At 44.4% G+C, this 20,946-nt stretch overlaps 1 protein-coding gene and 1 pseudogene across 1 annotated transcript in view; one reads left to right on the top strand and one right to left on the bottom strand.

The window, feature by feature from the left end:
* Window positions 1-6,240: 6,240 nt before the first annotated feature.
* Window positions 6,241-7,020, bottom strand: LOC145716862 (uncharacterized; annotated as a pseudogene).
* Window positions 7,021-10,444: 3,424 nt separating this feature from the next.
* Window positions 10,445-20,946, top strand: part of CLIP1 (CAP-Gly domain containing linker protein 1) — a 66,942-nt gene continuing 56,440 nt past the window's right edge. The window contains exons 1-6 of the mRNA XM_081800958.1: window positions 10,445-10,463; window positions 11,343-11,514; window positions 12,376-12,598; window positions 16,715-16,912; window positions 17,525-17,628; window positions 19,415-19,475. Of these exons, the coding sequence (XP_081657084.1) occupies window positions 10,445-10,463; window positions 11,343-11,514; window positions 12,376-12,598; window positions 16,715-16,912; window positions 17,525-17,628; window positions 19,415-19,475 (777 nt within the window). The remainder of the gene's footprint in view (window positions 10,464-11,342; window positions 11,515-12,375; window positions 12,599-16,714; window positions 16,913-17,524; window positions 17,629-19,414; window positions 19,476-20,946) is intronic.

The raw sequence follows: 20,946 nt of genomic DNA, 5'->3' as shown, positions 1-20,946 counted from the left end.
AAAGATTTTATTTATTTATTTGACAGAGAGAGGCAGTGAGAGAGGGAACACAAGCAGGGGCAGTGGGAGAGGGAGAAGCGGGCTTTCCACCGAGCAGGGAGCCCGATGTGGGGCTCGATCCCAGGACCCTGGGATCATGACCTGAGCCGAAGGCAGACACTTAACGACTGAGCCACCCAGGCGCCCCTACAACTCTGTTTAAAATAATAAGTTACTGTTTGGTATCACACTCTTTGGAAGTACTGCACCTAATTTAATCATAGACATTAGATTGCTCCTATTGTTTTCCCCAGAAATGAAATTTCTGCCTAGAGGAAGATATAAACATTTAAACTTGTAATATACAGCCAAATTATGGTCCAGATATCCATTACCATTTTATGTTCACACAAACAACGTACAAATATGCCCTTTCTAATAAGTTGATTTCACCTGTTTTTCTCAGTCTTCTTACCAGTGACTTAGAACCCCCAAATCTACGAGTCTGGTGGTGACATTGCCCTTACGTTGGGCATTGGTGCATCATCTGCCTGGGCGGTTCTTGAGCTCCGGGGAAGCTGTTATTTACTGTGACCTCTCTGTACCTTGATTGACAGGACAGTAGCTATGAGCAGAAAAGATCCGTTATTTTGTATGCCTCAAGGTTGAGAAGACTCCAGATGTTCACGTCATGTTAAAAATTCTCTTTGGAGACCTTGTCTGAATATGGAGATCTTTTCCAGCACGACAGATTTTGCTCAGGGAAATGCAGATCGCCTCACAGTTCTGGTGAGAAGCTGGATCCGCCTGCGACTGCCTCTTGGCTCGCAGCCAGGGTCAGTAGTCACATCTTAGCAGCTCTTGGTGGGTGCGAACACTGCTCTCCCTGCTGGCTGCTCTCGGTTGTGAGAGGGCAGAGTAAGTGTGCTTTCACTTCTGAGGCTTGGGGATGCATTAAACCATCCCTCTGCTCTCTCCAGCCCTGGTGTCCTGCACAGGCTCAGGCCGGCCGGCGTCTCCTTCCCCTGGACTGCCACAGCGCTGTCCACGCTGTCCCTGCCACTAGTCCATCTCTCCCCAGGTCTGTCCTCCACACTGTGACAGAATGGTGCACCTAAAATGTAGATCTGATGATGCTGGCTCCACATAAAACCACTGGCACCACACTGGTGGTTTCGTTTTTGCAATGTTGGGAGAGTTTTCTCCAGGCGTCAGTCCCTGGGCCTGGCTAATTAGTATGACATTAGGTTCTTTTTGCAAATGTAAGATACCTTACAGATATCAAAACTGGTATCTCTCCAGCCTTGAGAACTTTGTGTAGGCTCCTGGGGCTCAGGAATTTCTGGCCGAGGACGCAGATCACCCTGTCCTACTGTGGGACTCAGAGGGAGGAAAGATTGACTACTGCCCGAGCCTGAGGCTAACGTTGAAAAGCCTGTTACTAGATCACCTCTTCTCACTCTTAGTATTGCTTTCATGAAATCTTTAAGCAGAATTACCAGGATATCTTAGAGCCCATCTAAGGGCCCAGGAGTTTGGGCAAAAAATTTTTTTTTAAAGATTTTATTTATTCATTCATGAGAGAGGGAGAGAGACAAGAGAGATCGGGAGGCAGAGGCAGAAGGAGAAGCAGGCTCCCTGCAGAGCACGGAGCCTAATGCGGGACTTGGATCCCAGCTCCCCCAGGATCACAACCTAAGCCAAAGGCAGATGCTTAACCGACTGAGCCACCCAGGCAGCCCTCTATGTTTGTTTGCTTGTTTGTTTATTTATTTGAGTGAGAGAGAGAGAGTGAGAAAGGGGGGGAGGGGCAGAGGCCGAGGGAGAAGCAGACTCCCCACTGAGCAGGGAGCCAGACGTGGGACTCGATCCTGGGACTCCAGGATCATGACCTGAGCCGAAGGCAGAAACTTAACCACCTGAGCCACCCAGGCGCCCTTCTATTTTGTTTTTAAACAGCTTTATGGAGGCATAATATATGCATCCATTGTAAGTGTACAGTTCAGTGATTTTTTTTTTTTAAAGTAGGAATTTATTTATTTTTTTTTAAAGATTTTATTTATTTATTTGAGACAGAGAGAATGAGAGAGAGAGCACATGAGAGGGGGGAGGGTCAGAGGCAGAAGCAGGCTCCCTGCCGAGCAGGGAGCCCGATGCGGGACTCGATCCAGGGACTCCAGGATCATGACCTGAGCCGAAGGCAGTCGCTTAACCAACTGAGCCACCCAGGCGCCCCTCAGTGATTTTTTTTTTAAAGATTTTATTTATTTGAGAGAGAGAGAGCAAGAACAGGTGGGGGCAGAGGGAGAGGGAGAAGCAGGCTCCCTACTGAGCAGGGAGCCCAGGGTGGGGCTTGATCCCAGGACCCTGGGATCATGACCTGAGCCAAAGGCAGACTGTTAACTGACTGAGCCATCCACGCACCCCAATGACTTTTAATAAATGTATAGAGTTATGCAGTCACTACAATCCAGTTTTAGAATATTTCTATCACCCCAAGAAGTTCCCTCTTACATTTGGCAAGTCATTTCCACTCCCACCTCCAGCCCCAGGCAATCACTGATCTGCCTTCTGTCGTACGCCTTTCCTGGACATTTTGTATAAATGCCATCATATAGCAGTTTTTTGTGTGTCTGGCCTCTTCCACATAAATTATGTTTTAAGGCTCACCATGTTGTAGTTCGTTGCTTCTCATGGCTAAAATATTGTTTTATGGATATACCACATTTTATCCATTCACTATTTGTTTACTTAAATTTTTGTTAAAGGAATTCATGCTCCTAGTTCAAAATGTCCTGATTTGGGTACTTTTAAGTTTGTATGAAAAAGTTAGTAGTACTGTGCCCACGCTCTGATGTAACAGTTTTTTTTTTTTTTTTTAAGATTTTGTCAGAGAGAGTGAGTGAGCACAAAGCAGGGGGGGAACGACAGGCAGAGGGAGAGACAGGCTCCCCGCTGAGCAGGGAGCCCAATGTAGGACTCGATCCCAGGACCGTGAGATCATGACATGAGCCGGAGGCAGATGCTTAACCAACTGAGACACTCAGGCGTCCCTTGATGTAACAGATTAATTCCCCATCCACACCCCCCTTTTTTCTTCCTGGGAAGGGAAGATGAATTTCAAGAGTTACCATGCAAGTCAAGCATAACTTTTTCTTCTTTTAATCATTGTCTTCGTAATTATGTCTTCTTTGCCTGTTCTCAGGCAAGGTAGAGTTTATGAGAGAGTATCTGTTCTACGTCATCTGCACTTGTTGTGTTAATTCTCTAGGGGGTTTATTTACTGCCATCTGTTATAGATTGGGAAACTCAAATTGATGGCATAAAGGGAGTAAGGAAACCACGACGTTTATTTAGCCTAGAGAACCTGTAGCAGCTTATTTAACACCCTCCAGTCCATTCAGTAAAGACACCGAGTGTCTGCTCTGTGCAGGCCGTGTTCTTGGTGCTGTAGGTTTGGCAGTGACCGAAACCAACACACTGCTGTCTGAAAGGGCTTCCCATCGCGTTCCGGTAAAACTCTGAATTCCTTCCCAAGACCTGCAGGGCCCACGTGCTCTGGACCCTGCCCACCCTCTCGGAGCTCCCCTCCCTCCACATGTCCCCCTGCCTCACTCCACGCAGTTACGCTGGCTTCCATGCTGTTTCCTAAACCCCAGATTCAGCTGCACCTTGGGATTTGCGGTTTCTTCTGCTTGGAATGTTCTGCCCTTATGTCTTTGCATGATTGGCGCCTTATAGTCATTCAAGCCTTGGCTCAGACGTCACCTTCTCGGGGACCCTTTCCCTGTCACCTCTCCAGGCACTATGGCATCACCCTTTTTGTTTTGTTTCCTGTCCCTCTATACTACTTAAAACATTCTTCTCAGTTATTTACTTGTTCATTGTCCGTTTTCCCCTGACCAGAATTTAGGCTCCATGGAAGTCTAGAAACTTTGTATGCCATTCATGTTCATACCCCAGCGCTTAGGAGAGTGCCTGTCACATAGTAGGTACTCCTAAAGATTGTTAAGAACTAGAGGGTTTTAGGTGTAGCTGTCACATACCCTCGAAGGGGAGAAGTAAAATTGTACAGTATGACAAGAGGTAAAAACAGGACAGGAAGGTTTTGCCCTTCTCTGTGGGAGACTTGCCCGGAAGAACCACCCCAAAAGGGCTTGGCTCTCTAGTTGAGGTGGTAGAAAATATCTATGCTGGCACCGTCATTTCACAGCTGATTAAATTTTAAGTCAGGGCTAGGTTTGTACTTGGTAGATACCATTAGCCATATTTACCTTTTTATAAATAAGCTGCTTGGGGCGCCTGGGTGGCTCAGTCCGTTAAGTGGCCAATTCTTGGTTTCAGTTCAGGGTCCTGGGATCCAGCCCTGCGTCCGGCTCTATGCTCAGCAGGGAGTCTGCTTGAAATTCTCTCTCTCCATCTGCCCCTCCCTCTACTCGCTTGCTCCCTCTCTCTCAAATAAATAAATCTTAAAAAAAAAAAAAAAAGCTGCCTAACTTAGAATATGGCAAATAAGAGTCCACTTCACAAGGTTTTGTTGCTCACAGTATTCCTGCGAGACAGTCCCTCATTAGCACTCATTGGACATTTGATAGCTTTGTAAACCAAGGCACAGTGAGATTACATGGCTTGTTTGGGATTGATCATAAATAGATGGGGGAGTTCAGAGAGCATTAAGTGTTCCCTCTTTCCTGTTTGTTGTCCCCCTCGTCAGCCGGCAGAATTCATCAGTGTTCTTATTTGTACATGAGTTTGCAAGAGGGCATTTATCTGTTCCCACAGCATTTTGTAGAAACCTCTTAAAGCACTTATTACTCTTCACTGGAATTACTTGTCCCAGTTTCACTCTCTCTCAGTGGCCAACACTGTATTCTGTTTATACTGGTATCCCAAGGACCCAAGCACTCAAGAAATAAATACCGAATGAATGAATGAGAACTTACAAATCTGAGATTTTCTAAAGCATGATAACTGGCTTTGTTTTCCTTTAATTGAGTTTCTAGTTTAAATTAATTTTGTCTCCAGTAGTGACTTCTAATTTTGATTCAAATTGACCACAGTATAGGAGTTAATATGCTCATATCCTGAGAGTAAAGATAGTAAATGGTAGTTATTTGTGTTTGCCATGGATCTAGTTTTTTGTTTTTATGTTGAAAATTTTTTTTCTCTAAGAATCTTGATATGTACCCCTAAAACATAGAATTGAAAATTGTGGCTTATATCTAATGTAACTGCACATACTGAAATACTGTAGATTCTCTGGGACACTTGAGAAGTAAAACTATACAATCATGTTTAAATGCTTAGAAAAAAATCTGACTGTAGAATGATTAAGCAGAAAAGCATTTGAGTGATTTTAGGACTTCATGTGACTTCCTGTCTCTGTTGAAGATATTTTGAGCAACTACTGAGAATATTTTACAGGAAGAGGGAAAGCATATTGTCTGTCATAGGAGTCAAGAGTTCAAAGTTTGATGGGAGAAAAAGTATAAAAAAACCACCCATCCTAGGAACCTGTAGTCATCCATGTCAAATAAATTTTGTGGCATGGTATTTTTTCTTCAGGGTAAATGTATATTTTATTACCTGCAGTTAGAGAAATAGTTGCTTATCTGCTATTTGTGGTATTTAAAAATTTTTTAAATTTTATTTTTTTATAGTAAACGACATTTATTTTTCATATTCATTTGGGGGAAAGGAGAAATGTCAGTTTGTCCTACCCAGTGATGGTCTTTCTGAAAGAGTCTCCATTCATTCCATGGAATTGGGTAGATTCTTGATCTGAGGATTTTGTACTTTTAATTTATAAAGAGAACTTCCTTTGAAGAGAGTGGTCAGGGGGCACCTGGGTGGCTAAGTTGGTTAAGTATCTGCCTTCGGCTCAGGTCATGATCGCAGGGTCCTGGGATCGAGTCCCACATCGGGCTCCTTGCTCAGCAGGGAGCCTGCTTCACCCTCAGCCTGCTGCTCCCCATGCTTGTGCTCTGTCTCTGTCTCTCAAATAAATAAATAAAATCTTTTTTTTTTTTTTAAAGATTTTATTTATTTATTTGAGAGAGAGAGAATGAGAGACAGAGAGCATGAGAGGGAGGAGGGTCAGATGGAGAAGCAGACTCCCTGCCGAGCAGGGAGCCCGATGCGGGACTCGATCCTGGGACTCCAGGATCATGACCTGAGCTGAAGGCAGTCGCTTAACCAACTGAGCCACCCAGGTGCCCTAAATAAATAAAATCTTAAAAAGAAAAGAGAAGAAGAGAGTGGTCAGAGGGTGTGTCTTTGAGAGCAGCTTCGCCTGTGCACAGCCAGACTCCCTGTCTGAGTGAAGCTTTCCTCACACGGGCCACACAGGTAGGGTGTCTCTCCTGTGTGGATTTTGCCAGGTAGGATTCAGTTCCCCCTGGTGTGGAAACTTCCTGCACTGTGTACAGGCATAATGTTTCAAGCCGGTATGGACTCTGATGTGAATAATGAAACCTCCTTTCTGACTGAAGGCTTTTCCACACCGATCACATCTATAGGGCTTTTCACCACTGTGAACTTTTCTATGAACAGCAAGGTTACTTTGATTCCTGAAGCTTCTCTGACAAATAACACACTCATAGGGTTTCTGTCCAGAGTGGAGTTTTTCATGAATGGCCAGACTCCCTCACTGACTGAAGTTTTTCCCATACTCCTTGCATTGATGGGGCTTCTCTCCTGTGAGTATTCATTGATGTTTAACAAGATTGCCTTTGGCCCTGAAGCTGTTTCCACAGTAGTTACACTCAAAGGGCCTTTGGCCAATGTGGATTCTGTCATGCAAGGTTAGACTGCCTTTTTGCTTGTGGGATTTTCCACATTCCTGACACTCATGGATCCTCTGTCTCACTCCAGATGAATCTTTCTGTAGTGTCCTAGAATCTGGGGATTTTTGTTCCAGCTTCTCTCTTCTGAAAGAATTCTGGAAATCCCAGCTTGAGGATCCTGTGGCCTCAGAGTGATCATATTTGTGGTGGGCTTCAGTCATCACATTGAAATATGCTATATTCTGGGCATATCTTCCTTGACAGTCCAGCAGGGTAGCTCTTGGAAATCAAAATATACCATGCCTGCCTTAGGACCTAATCGCCGCATCTTCTTATGATTCTTCCATGGGCTCTTGTTGAACACCACGGCAGTGTGTACCAGCAGACAGACAGAGGCTGATGCCGAGCCCACAGGAGCGCCGGCCTGTTTGTGGTACTTTTTTTTAAAGCTTCTGAATGAAACCTGTGGTTTGCTTGGATTATTTACTGACCACAGCCTGTTAGACGCCTCTTAGAAAAACAGTTGTCATGACAGTAGCTTAGACTCACGCCCAAAGAATTCAACAGATTATCCGATGAGATCGCATTATCTTTAATGACCTGTGTTCTGTTCATGTGATGCTGGGTAGCCGGCAGCTCGCAGCTCCGAGTGGTGTGGTATGGGAGGGTGGAGAAAACAATATAGGTGACTGTTTGTAGATTCCATGAATACCGGTAAGAGTATTAAAAAGTCGAGAGGCGCCTGGGTGGCTCAGTCATTAAACGTCTGCTCCGGCTCGGGTCCTGGGATCGAGCCCCGCATCGGGCTCCCTGCTCTCTGGGAAGCCTGCTTCTCCCTCTCCCACTCCCCCTCCTTGTGTTCCCTCTCTCGCTGTGTCTCTCGATGTCAAATAAAAACAAAAAAAATCTTAAAAAAAAAAAAAAGTATTGAACAGTCGCGTGTGCCAGATCTAGAACTAGTATTCCCGTTAATGTGGGCAAACTGGCTGCTGGCTTACGCTGTCAGACACCGCTCTAAGCAGTTTTACGTGGATAACTTTACTTTATCCTCACAGCAGCCCCCAAATGATCACCATTTTACTTATGAGGAAACTGAGCTTTAGAAATTAAGCAACTTGACTGATTAATAGAGCTGGTATTTGAATTTGTCCAACTTTAGAGCCCACGCTCTGTGTCAGTGTCTCTTCCTTTACTTGCTTCTGAGACCTCAAATTCAACCTCAGCTGTGGGTGATCTTTCTCCTTTAGTCGGTTTATGTGGAAAAAGTGGCCTTTTCTGTGTAGGTTCCAGTGAAGAAAGTCCCCTTTCACTTACCCAGCAAATGTTTGTTGAGTGTCTGCTGTGCTGTTCTGGGCATGGAGGTCACAGTGCCGGACACAACAGGGCGCCTGCCATGGAGTTTTCTCCAACTCCATCTCACCTCGGTGACAGCTGTCATGACAGAGCGCTTCTGTACTGTCCTGGCGCTGTCTGCCCTGTGTCACCCTTCACATGCCCTTCCTGCCTGGAGTGCCTTAAACCATCTGCCCTGGTTCCTTAAGTCACTTTCACAAAAAGTTTCCCTTTTAGAGAAGAAGAATATAGGCTTGAGGTTTTAACGTTTTTCCATCTTCAACAAAGGGTTAAAGGAAAAAAATGTGTCATCCCAAATTCATAGAAAGCTGTATTCATAGAAAATTTAGAAACAAGTGCCTTTCATATTAAAAAGCAACACAGGGCGCCTGGGTGGCTCAGTCGTTAAGCATCTGCCCTTCGGCTCAGGTCATGATCCTGGGGTCCTGGGATCGAGCCCCGCATCCGGCTCCCTGCTCCGCGGGAAGCCTGTTTCTCCCTCTCCCACTCCCCCTGCTTGTGTTCCCTCTCTCGCCGTGTGTCTCTCTGTCAAATAAATAAATAAAATCTTAAAAAAAAAAAAAAAAGACAAAAATTTAGTATTGGTCTTAAGAAAGTAGGAAGGAGGGGCACCTGAGTGGCTCAGTCAGTTAAGTGTCTGCTTTCGGCTCAGGTCATGATCCCAGGGTCCTGGGATCAAGTCCCGCATCGGGCTCCCTGCTCAGCGGGGAGCCTGCTTCTCCCTCTCCCTCTGTCTCCCAGCTTATGCTCTCTCTCTCTATATATATATATCAATAAAATAAATAAAATCTTAAAGAAAAAAAAACTGGGAAGGAGGGGTGCCCGGCTGACTCAGTTGCTCGAGCATGTGACTCTTGATCTTGCGCTTGTGAGTTCAGGCCCCACGTTGTGCCTAGAGCTTACTTAAAATAAATAAAAAATTTAAAAAGAAATTAGGAAGGAAAGAAAAATAAACCAAAAGAAAGTAGGAAAAAGGAAATAGGAAAAAAGGTGAATTCAAGAAAATAGAGAACATCAAAAACAAAAGAGAAAAAACTAAAAACTGGTTTAGGATCAATAAATTACCTTCCTAAGGTAATGTTAACACTGTCCCATTGGTCTTGTTTTAGAGTTAGCCAAAATGATTTTTAAATGTTAAATAAATTAATTAAACCTACTTAAGTGTCTATTAGTTGGGACTGATTGAATAAACTGAAATGCATCCATATAGTAGAATGACAGTAATTGCAGATACAAAGAAGGAGGTTCTCCGTGTTCTGCAAGGTGCAACACAGTGCATATGAAACACCGGCTTTTGTGTAAAAATAAAAGAGAGGAATAAGAACAGACATTAACGTTTGCTTTCATCTGCATGTAGAAATGCTGGGAGGAAGGATGCATCGCCAATCAGTAACAGTGCTTCCCTGCATGGTGGGAGTGGGGCAGGTGGGACAGGATTTCAGTAAAGGAGACGTTTCTCTTGATGTTTGCTTGCTTATTTACTTATTTAATTTATTTATTTTAAGAGATTTATTTATTTGAGAGAGAGGGAGCGTGTGTACGTGCACGGGGATGGGAGGGCGAGGGGTGAGGTTGCGAAGGGTGGGGGGTAAGGGGCAGAGGGAGAGGGAGTCTTTTAAGCAGACTCTGGGCTGAACCTGAGCCAGCGTGGGGCTTGGTCTCTAGACCTTGAGATCAGGACCTGAGCCCAAACCAAGAGTCAGACGCTTAACCGACTGCTCCACCCAGATGCCCCTCAATGTATATTTGTATTTAAATTTTTGGAACCATGAGAATGCATTGGCTATTCAAGAATTAATTTTTTAAAAATGATTTTATTTGAGAGAGAGAATGAGTGGCAGGAAGGGGCAGAGGAAGAGGGAGGGAGAAGCAGACTCCCCGCTGAGCAGGGAGCCCGATGCGGGACTTGATCCCAAGACCCCAGGATCATGACCTGAGCTGAAGGCAGATGCTTCACCGACTGAGCCACCCAGGCGCCCCTATTCAAGAATTAATTTAAGTTCATCATGTATAAAGAGGTTGTTGTTGGGTTTTTTTTTTTAATCAGTAAGAAAACGGTGAACATCCCAAATGGAAAGGGTGAGACGTGCCTATTGTGGGACAGCCCTGCGGTGGAACACTAGCCCGCCCGGAAACATGGCAGGGAGAGCGACCCAGAACAGTAGGGGCTGTCTTGGGCGGGTGAGAAGACAGGCAAAACATTTATTTTCTGCTTATGATGTTCTTAAGTTCCTGCAGTGACTCCTCTTGGTCACGGGGGTGGGGGGTTGGGGGGCAATTTCTAAAGAAGCAGTTAAGAAAAAAGAAGCTTAGAAGCAAGGACGAAAATGAGTCGTCTGAAGCGCAGTAAGGGACGCCAGCCTTCGCAGATGGGACACCGATTGTGAAGTGGCCGTAAATGTAAAGCCACGGCGGCAGCACAAATATTGAACTTTCAAGCCTGTAGAAAGTCTCACACACATCAGTGCGTTCTTGTGTGCCCTGGGAGACTGTGGCAAAATGAGTATTTGGAATAGAAAAGTAATGGCAAAGGAAGGAATAATTCATAAATGCTGGTGGGTAATTTTGGAAATAATGTTTGCATAGTACATCAAACAATGGCTGGGACAAAGAGTTACACATTAAAAAAGACAGCTTTGAAGAGTTCATGTGAAATAAAATGTGAAGAATAGAGTTTCATAACAGTCTGAGGAAACGCTCTCACAATGGAAAATATCAATAGAGTCGAATTATCTTAACGAATTTACATTTTCATGCAACGTACATGTGAAAGGCCAAAAGCAAACGTGTGGTTGCGTGAATATCCGTCCTTACTATGTGTGTATTGTCGTTTTCCGTGGATGAAGACGTAAAGGAAGAATGAGAAAACAGAGCAGCTTTTACAGTGTAGGGAGTATGGATAAATTTTGTTTTCCTTCAGCGGATGTACGGGTTTTATTTTTGTAGCAGATACTTATTTTGGAGCAGGAGAATCCCTCTGGGGTAATAAAGTATTTTCTAAGGAAGGGACTGATTAATTGGGTGGACAGCCCAATGACTCCATAGTACATAGGCTTTTCATTACTGGGACATATCAGATCACTCTGGTAATGTGTCACCCTGGTAAACTTCACCAGTCTTCGGAGAAAACTCTTTAAAAGCTGAAGAGAAGGTAGAGAGAAGAAGCTGTCGGGGGAAATGTGGAGTCTTGTACTTAACTATCCGTTGCAACGGCAAAGGATTAAGCTACGGAATTATGTCCGTCTCTTTATTTTTACATTCTCTTTTTCCAGGTTGGTGGCACCAAGGCCGGTGTAGTCCGATTTCTTGGGGAGACAGACTTTGCCAAGGGGGAATGGTGTGGTGTGGAGTTGGATGAGCCTCTTGGGAAGAACGATGGGGCAGTTGCTGGAACCAGGTTTGTCTGGAGTTGGAATCTTGTCTCCTTCCTGCATGTAAAGGTGCTCAAGCAGATTTCACCAAGAGCTGCATTTTTTTTTTTAAGATTTATTTATTTATTTGAGAGAGAGAGGCGGAGGGAGAGAAAGTCTTAAGCAGCCTCCGCGCTGAGCACACAGCCCGAGGCGGGGCTCGATCCCACAACCCTGAAATCAGGACCTGAGTGGAAAGCAGGAGTCAGCACTTAACCGACTGAGCCACCCAGGCACCCCAAGAGCTGCATTTCTATTTCCTAAGACTCATCTACTGATTTCCGCCCCCCCCCACTAGAATTGGAGCTGTTCTTTTTGATGGTCTCTTTTAGTAATACATGTAATGCGTCTGAGTAGATTCTGAACAAGCATTCAATTTATTTTTAAGACTTTTTTTTTTAGAGCAACTTCAGTTTCATAGCAAAATGGAGAGGAAGATACAGAGGGTTCCCATATGCCCCCGGCTCCCACTATCTCCCAGTATCAGCATCCTGCACCCTGGTGGTGCGTTTGTTACTGTTGATGAACCCACATTGACACATCACCGTCTGAACCCCTCTGCTGTAAGTTTGTCAGATAGTAGGAATATTTACTCCTTTGCACCTTGGGAGCACTTTAGTCGTAGATGGGTAATTCTATCTCTGTGTATCATGTTGTTACTCATTAATTAGTGAGGTTATCAGCCTACATACATGTGAATGCTCTATGCTGGTTGGCCGCCCTGGCTTACTGGTAGAATTCACAGCAAACCAGGCATGAGTGATGACCAAAAAACGATGCTTTTGTTTATAGTTGTTATTTCTTGTAATTAATTTTTTGGTCACTGCTTTTATTGTTATTCTCTAAAGGTATTTTCAGTGCCAACCCAAATATGGCTTGTTTGCTCCTGTCCACAAAGTGACCAAGATTGGCTTCCCTTCCACTACGCCAGCCAAAGCCAAGGCCGCGGCCGTGAGGCGGGTGATGGCGACCACGCCTGCCAGCCTGAAGCGCAGCCCTTCTGCCTCGTCTCTCAGCTCCATGAGCTCAGTGGCCTCCTCCGTGAGCAGCAAGCCCAGCCGGACAGGATTAGTAAGCCTCCCTGTTCTCACCGCATGCCTCTACCATCCAGGCTCTATAAATGCCCACTGCTGTTGAACCTGCTTTGCTTTCGGAGCTATTACCTTGCCTTGTACTAAATGTTCCCTGTAGATTGTGGAGGCCCATTCTAGGTTTCATAAAACAGAGCTTTAGCAAGAAGACAGATTGGGAAATACAGTTTTGAACATTGCTTTCAGATTCTTAAGGCCCTAAGATGTACCAGTTCTCGCTGAGTCTGTAGTAACTACTGTTGAGTCTAACATATGGGATGATTTCTTTTCTTTGAAATTATTTTGGGCACAGGAATGACAAGAAAGTTGGAGGGATCCTTTTCCTCAATGACCTCGGTCTCTCTGACTTCAAACAATTTGAGGAACTAAAGTATTTCGAGAAAAGGCATGTTCTTAGAATTCAGCAGTATGTTAATAGAGTCTGACCCACTGGAAGCGGTTAATATGTGGAGTGTACCTGACTTGGGCCAGAGGACACGGAGGGGAACTAGCGGAACCTGAAAGCATGCTAGGGAAAGCCGTGTCTTGTCTCCTCTCTTCATCTCCTCCTCTCCTTTCCACTTCCTCTCTCCCCCTTTTTCCCATTTAGGTCAGTAAAAATAGAATCATCAGAATTAAAATAGGCAGTGGCGGCTCATTCTGTTTGTTAATATGGCGTTTTAATAGGGTCAGAACAATGACTTCTTGGCTCATTTCCTGCCAGTAAATTTATTTACTTGAAGTGAGGCAAATATTGTTTAGATTTGTAAGACTGCACTGCACTGGGTCTCTGCGTTATGACGGTAAACTACAGACAGGAGGGAGAATGTTAAATGGTGTGATCCGGAGTAAGACTGCTGGCCATTGGTCTCATTTTGCCTTCTCTTCCGTGGTCCTTGGGTCCTCTGGGAAGGGGAAGGGGAGGAATCTTTCCTTCAAGTGCAGGATGAGGGAGGAGTACTGCTCTCCTAGCCAGCTGGACTTTCTCTTAGGTTCTGGTAAAATAAATACCTGCTTGGACTTTTTCATTTTGAGTATGAAAAGAAAGTCTCCATCTTCAACAGAAAAGTTACAAATGGACTTTGAGAAGAAAAGCTTGACAAGAACAATGACACAGAAGTGAAGCCACTCCTCTTTGGACAAAGCCTCGTTCAGCAAACTCATATGGACATCTAGTCTACTTTGCTAATCCAGGAGCAAGTCCATGGAGGTGTTTTTTCTAGATTAGGAATTCTTTCTTAACTTTTATTATGTTGTAATTATAAGTGTCCATCTCTTTGGAAGATAACTAAACTCTCCCCTGCTTTCCCAGTCTCTCCTCTTTTCAGACCAGTTCTGATTCATCTTAGCTCACCTCACTCAGTGAAGAAGAGGGACAAAAGAGAAAGAGTTTCCTTACCTTGTAAAACAGCTTGTTTTTGTAGATGAGGGTGGCTGTAGTTTCTAAACCAAAAATCACCATAAAAGAATATGCCAAAAATACAGAAGGTGTGACTTCCTAGAAATATATCTCCACAGCATAATCCCATGCATGTGTATGAAAATGTCTAATGATTCTTTAATGCAAAATGGTCCTCTGGGGGTACTGACACAGAGGTGCCCAAACTCTGATTGCCTAGCACCTGAGTGCCTGTTATTTTATCATAGTGCCCCTCAGCCAAGGAAATAGCTAGCGGTTCTGTTTGTTAAGCAACTAGGTCCAAACAACTTAATATTTATGTTCTAGCAATTTAGTAGCTGTTCGAAAAGAATGATGCACATTAACTGAGAGAAAAAACATTTTTGGTTCATTCTTAAATACCCACACTTACTATTAGGTTGTGTGTGCGTGTTGGGCACTGCCCCTCCTTGTCAGACCTTGGAATCTTCCTGAACACTGCCACCCTCATTTCCTGTGACACATTGATTTTTTTGCACAATACTGGCTTTTTGTCATGGCAGCAGCCAAAACCTAGCTTTGGGAAGATGCAACATTATTGAAAGGAATGTCGTACAGTTGCCTCAGACTCAGTTGCCTCAAGCTGGTAGTTTGTATGGTGTCCAACAGGTGTTGCAGTGTTTCCCTTGAAATTTAAAAATACTCCACAGTGCCCCGTGACTTTGCTGCAGGGCCCCGGGGTATCTCTGCGCAGGGAACCTCAGATTTAATGCATTCAGGAAGAAGTGTTAGTATGAGAAAGTATAATTTTAACCATAGACTGAAGTTGGAAAGTTAAGGTCAGATGGTTAAAAGAGCACCCCTTCCCCCTTAAGTTCAAGGAATTTAAGAAATTTCACTAAATAGAAACAGCAGAGGACAATTTGGGTTTGATTGGATTCCTTTACTCTTATAGTTGTCAACTTGCCTATTTTTTAAAAAAAGATTTATTTTAGAGTGGGGGAGGGGAGAGAGGAAGGGCAGAGGGAGAGAGAGAATCTCAGGCAGACTCCCCGTTGAGCGAGGAGCCTGATACGGGGCTCATGATCTTGAGACCATGACCTGAGCTGAAACCAGGAGTCGGATGCTCAACCGACTGAGCCACCCGGGCATCCCTCAAATTGCCTAACTAGTACTTGATGACAGATGCTCACTCTGCCTCCTGGACGAGGGCTTTGACTGATGGGGGGCATTCAGGGGGCACAGGAGGCTTTGATTGCGGGAGATGAAGTCAGGGCCCACTCGATCCGGATCCAGCGAGCAGGTCTCTATGTCAATGACCTTGGACAAATGCATGCCAAGGGATGGGAGGCCTTTGCTGAATTCCCTCCCAACCCCTGGAGCCTCACTTGGAAGAATGCTGTTCAACTTGCTTACATTATCCATTACCATGATAGGAGGTTATTTTCTCCGTGTTTTTATTGGATGATGGGATTCAAGAAGGAGGAACGGGTATGGGAAACAGCACAGAGTAGCAGGGGACCCCGGACAGCTTCCTTTCTCCACCCTCCCTCCACCGCCTTTCTGTCCCATGTCTTACTTCCCCTCTCCTCCTCTCTTCCCTCCCGTCCTCCTCTTTGTCCCAGTTTCTCTTTCCCTCTTTTTCCTCCCTGCATGTCCTCTCGCTGCCTTTCCCATACACCTGCGTGCACACTCACACCGCACCCCCCCCCCCAACTTCTCAAGGCAGATAGAGTTTCCCTCTTAACCTGATCTTCAGAAATCTCTCTGGTGATTGGATTCAAGTCTTCAAGTTCTGGATTCCTGGGTGAGATCTCCTGTGCCTTTCGTGTTTTTTAAGGTTTTTATTTAAATTCCAGTTAGATAATGTGCAATGTTACATTAGTGTCAGGTGTACAATACAGAGATTGAACACTTCCAGGACAGGTGTGCTCCTTAGTCCCCATCACCTCATACCCCCATCCCCCCACTCCCTCCCCTCTGGTGACCATCAGTGTGTTGTTCCCTAAAGAGTCTGTTTCTTGGTTTATCTCTCTCCTTTTCCTCCCTTTGCTCATTTGTTTTGTTTCTTAAATTACACATATGAGTGAAATCATATGGCATTTGTCTTTGACCGACTTATTTCCCTTAGCATAATACACTCTCTTCCATCCACGTCGTTGCAGATGGCAAAATTGCATTCTTTTTTTATCTGTATCTTTCACTTTGAAAGAAAGATGAAGAAAATCCTGACAAAATCCAACTGTTTAATCGATACAAGGAAGGTTTGTGACTCCAAGAGTGACCTCTTGGTTACTTAATGGTAGTTAGAAGCTTAAAAAGTTGAAAAAAATCAAATGGGGATCAAGACGTCCTAAGAAGGAGATACCTCTTAATGAAGCTTGGACGGAAATGGAGTTTAGAGAAACATGTTATGTGGGTTCTGTGGAATTTTTCTAGATTCCAGCAAGGCCCTGTCACCTAGCTCAGGGTACCTTTCATTTGAGCCGCTTATTCTCCTTCTAACCATCTTTCTGATTGTTCCATAACTTCTTACATTGATGTGTTGTTTGTGATACTCAGTCGGGAGGCACATGCTGTCTTGTTTCCTTGATGAGAAGCTTTTCCTAGTAACTGGCAAGCTTGGGAGCTGGGGCCGCACCTTTGCTTTGCTGAGGAGATGCCTGCCTGCATGCCTCGCGCCCTCCTTGCATCCCCAAAAGCATCATGGCCCTTCACGTCTTTAACTTTCCTTTGCAGTTGACTGAAACCTCCTCCCGTTACGCCAGGAAGATCTCCGGCACCACTGCCCTCCAGGAGGCCCTGAAGGAGAAGCAGCAGCACATTGAGCAGCTGCTGGCTGAACGGGATCTAGAGAGGGCGGAGGTGGCCAAGGCCACGAGCCACGTGGGGGAGATAGAGCAGGAGCTAGCTCTGGCCCGGGACGGACACGACCAGGTGAAGTCTTGTGTGACCTCGTTTCAGAGATGGTGATGGGTTCTGAGCTGACCCTGTGGAGCTGGTGGTGCTTTCTAAGTTGCGGGAGAAGGCGGAGCAGCTTACCCGGTGCTTGGAGCCGGGGAGCTAGTCTTGGGAGCACTGGAAATGAGCAGAAATGTCTTTGCTGGGCTTGTTTGAAGCTGTGACCTGGGGTACCACTTTGTATCATTACAAAGATGAAGTTTTGTTCTTCTTGAGTCGACCTTAGTCTTTCGGTCTTTACATCCGGGTCTTTTGGCCCCTGTCAGGGGAGCTTGTTCACTAGGACCTTACCCATGGTGGCAACTCCTGTTTTGTAGATTATCTTTTGTATGCATTTCAGCTTCAAAAAAAGATGAGCGTTGTTTTAACATTGCCCTCTGTTGCTTTAATGGTTTTTCATCATCTAGTCTCCAGGAATGCGGCTGAGAAGTGACCTATTAAAGATCGTAGAAAGCATTTCAGTGCGAAAAGGTTTTAGGGTCATGCCAAGCCACAGTGGTACCACTTAGCTGTAGCTCTTTGGAGGCGTCCCTGGGCCGGCGTCTGGGTCAGAGAGAGGCCACTCACTGGCACCCTTGCCTTCCCCAGCATGTCCTGGAATTGGAGGCCAAGATGGACCAGCTGCGAACAATGGTGGAGGCTGCTGACAGGGAGAAGGTGGAGCTTCTCAACCAGCTTGAAGAGGAGAAAAGGTGACCTCAAACTGTTCCTTGGTGCAAGTGTTGCCTTTTCCTTTTAAACAACCTTAGGAAAATGTTCTCTTTAAGGTACCAGCCCTTAGACTGTGTGTTCAGTGGAAATGAAACTCTTCATACTACATGAGGAGGGTTTGCTTGGATTTGACTTCTTTTTGAGAAGTTTGGAATCATCTAGACATACCCTGCTTCATTTAACAGCTATTTATTGAGCCCCTGCTCTGTGCCAAGCATCCTCTTGAGGATGACCTCAGGGTCGTGAGATTAATTCAAACCCTGCTTCTACCTGGAACCATTTTTGGTGAGAGGACATTGTGGGTCCAAGTTAATCTAGTATTTGTGAAACACCTTCCATGTATCTAGTAAAACTGCACCTTGTATCACTCACCAGTGATACCAGGTCGCTGTCCTTGAGAAACTCAGTACCTTACTAGGAAAACAAAACTTCCATGTGAAGCAGTTAGAGCATTATCCAGATCAGGATGGAGTCGAGTGCTAAATTGTATGAGACAGAAAACAAGTTTGGTTCTTACAGGTTTCTTGAGGCTGTGAACCCACACGATCTCTGAAAAAGGTGTCTGCATGGAAACCATTGGAACATTTCTGGGTAGTGGGACATTTGTCCTCTCTTGCATTTGATGCCTCCTTCTGTCCTTTCTGATGGCAGCAGCTTAGTGGTCTGTGAGCTCAGGATGGTCAGGGGTGCACTGCTGTGGTAAGGGGTATAGCGGAGATAGAGTACATTCTCTTGCCAAGGAAATGATTCTCTCAATAGAAAGAGAAACACTGTACATAGGAAATTCTCTTTGCATCTTAAAAATGGGTACAAATAAATGAGAGATAGCAACAGGCCTTTTCTAGGCCCTTCTGAATGCCAAGGCACCAGTACCATTTGCTTTGGCTCTTAAGCCAGCTCTTGGTCTGCTGACTGCTGGGCAGGAGAAATGTCTTCCCAGCCCTCCAGTGAGCTTGAGGGGTGTAAATTATTTACGATTATTTTTCTGATTTCACAGAGTAGAATTTTTCTTAAGTGCCAGACATGCTAGTGAGTTTGACAGTTTTGTTTTTGCAGACAGGTTATGAACTTTGTCCCCTTTTCTTCCTTACACTCAAACTTGTGAAGATTTATAACATGGATGTTACCTGGATTTTGTAAATCTTCAGGATACCGTGTTTCATTGACTTGGTGACAGCATTGATTGAAACCCACACCGAGATTTTTAAAATGTGAAGAAAAAAAAGAAAGTGACTCAAGTTGTTCATAACCTTATTCTCCCAGGCTTAGGACAGGTACTGGTATTTTCCTGGGGCTTTCTGCGTGGGTAGCCCCTTAGCCTCACCCTAACATATCCGATGTGGGGTGGTATAAAGAGAGATTGGTTTTTTGTGCCACTTTCCCCTATGTTCTGTAATTGGAAAGTAGAAATTATAGACTTGAAGTCTCAGAACCTGTTTCTGTGGTAATCAGACCTTTTCCCTTTAGGCTGGTCGTGTCTCCATTAGATTCATTCTGTTGGTTGTGACCAAGGAAAACCAGGTGGTTTTTCTCAACTCTTATCTCATGCCTCTTGGAATCAGTACCTGGCTAAAACATTGAAGTTTCCTAAATAGAATAGAGCTCTTGCTCTGTTTTCTAAGCCAGATGCCTAAAAATGCATTTCTTTATTTTCCTCCACCATCATCTGTGTACATTCATCAGGGTATTGATTATAGATCCTTTTTTTTGGTAAGGCAGATGTGTTCCTTGGTTACTTAAGTGTTCTGTTTTGATTTTATTCCACAGGAAGGTGGAGGACCTTCAGTTCCGGGTTGAGGAAGAATCCATCACGAAAGGCGATCTTGAGGTAAAACCCGTCCAGCTCTCTACGGCTTTTATGGGTACTAGTATTCACAAATATGGATGAGATCATTGGCCAGAACAGCCAGCAGAGGGAATGGAGGGAGCCCCAGGCTCGGGTTGGGCGGGGCTGTGGGCGCAGCTACGGCTCAGGTGCCTGAGTGGGTCCTTGGACCTGGGACTCTGCTGTCCCGATTCCAGTGTCCCAGTCACATTTTTACTACTCTTTTCTTGCACTTCAAAATTCAAAACCTTGAATTGGAGTTAAGTCATAAATCTGGCAGTGTGTCCAGGTGAGACTCTAGATGTTCCTCTGATGATCAGAAATGGCATTGTAAGGAGCATTTTTAACTTCATCAAAGTAGTCCCCAAAAAAGTTTTGTACTTTATCTCAGCTTTGCTTTTCGGTTGAGCAGGATCGATTTTTTATAACCCTGTAAAAGGAATAAATACTTATTCTAGTAATTGATTTTTTTAAAGTGATTACCTGAAGAAAAAACAAGAGCGATTTCTATTTCAGCTTCTTTAATTTCTGTGGCGTATTTTACATTCACAGAGATTTCCGTCAGCATCAAGTTTCTCATCTTTAAACAATTATTCATATTAGTTTTTTAATTCGATGCCAGATTTACATGATTTTGATGATTTTTAAACCACTGCTAGATATATGACAAATACGAATTATGAAATTATTCAAATTTTGCAGATTTTTGGTACTTTACTCTGTAATATTTTAGTAAAACTTGCACTTGTCTGTGCAGTTCCTGGAATATACATTTTTGCTGCCGTTACAAGTTCAGAGCCTATTGGCGGCCCACACCATGATTCCATTCCAGGGGCCCTTCCACATAGGAACTCTGATTCCTTTGGAAATTGTCTTTATTATTGACAAGGAGGAAGGAAGACATTCTCCGAGTTCGAGTTTTATAAGGCCCAGAATTTAGTGGATTACTCATAATTCGGTAGTTACCCTCTTTGCTCATTTCATATACGGTCACATCCCTTTAGTTGACTTTCGTGTTGTTCTCATCCATTTAAAAACACCCCGAAGTTCATTAGAAGTTTCATATCCTCATCTGATTCATGTGAGACACAGCCGAGGGTGTGCTGGGGAGGGGCAAGTGAGATCTTCCCATCAGCACCAGGCCAGCATAGACTCTGGTAAACTCACTCGAAGTTCATCAGAGTTGTTTTGAAACCCTCAACACATAATCAGAACTTTAGTGGAATCTCTCCTTTTGTTGTTGTTTAATTTTTTTATTTTTTTACTGATAGCAAAAGAGCCAGATTTCTGAAGATCCTGAGAATGTAAGAGGGCACTTAACTGTGTGGAGATTTCCCTTGTTAACACAGATTGATGACAGATTAAAATGCTTATTGATATACTCAAATACTAACTGCATCATCTGACCTGAGACATTGACCTTAATATTTCTGTGCATGTGGCTTTAAGAGCAGTTAAATTTGTATCCTGAAGA

The sequence above is a fragment of the Leptonychotes weddellii genome, chromosome 13 (genome assembly GCF_054177405.1).
Source record: "Leptonychotes weddellii isolate Sample4059 chromosome 13, ASM5417740v2, whole genome shotgun sequence".
NCBI classification, from domain to species: Eukaryota; Metazoa; Chordata; class Mammalia; order Carnivora; family Phocidae; genus Leptonychotes; species Leptonychotes weddellii.
The sequence above is the reverse complement of the archived record's forward strand: the minus strand, read 5'-3'. Positions and strand labels throughout refer to the sequence as shown.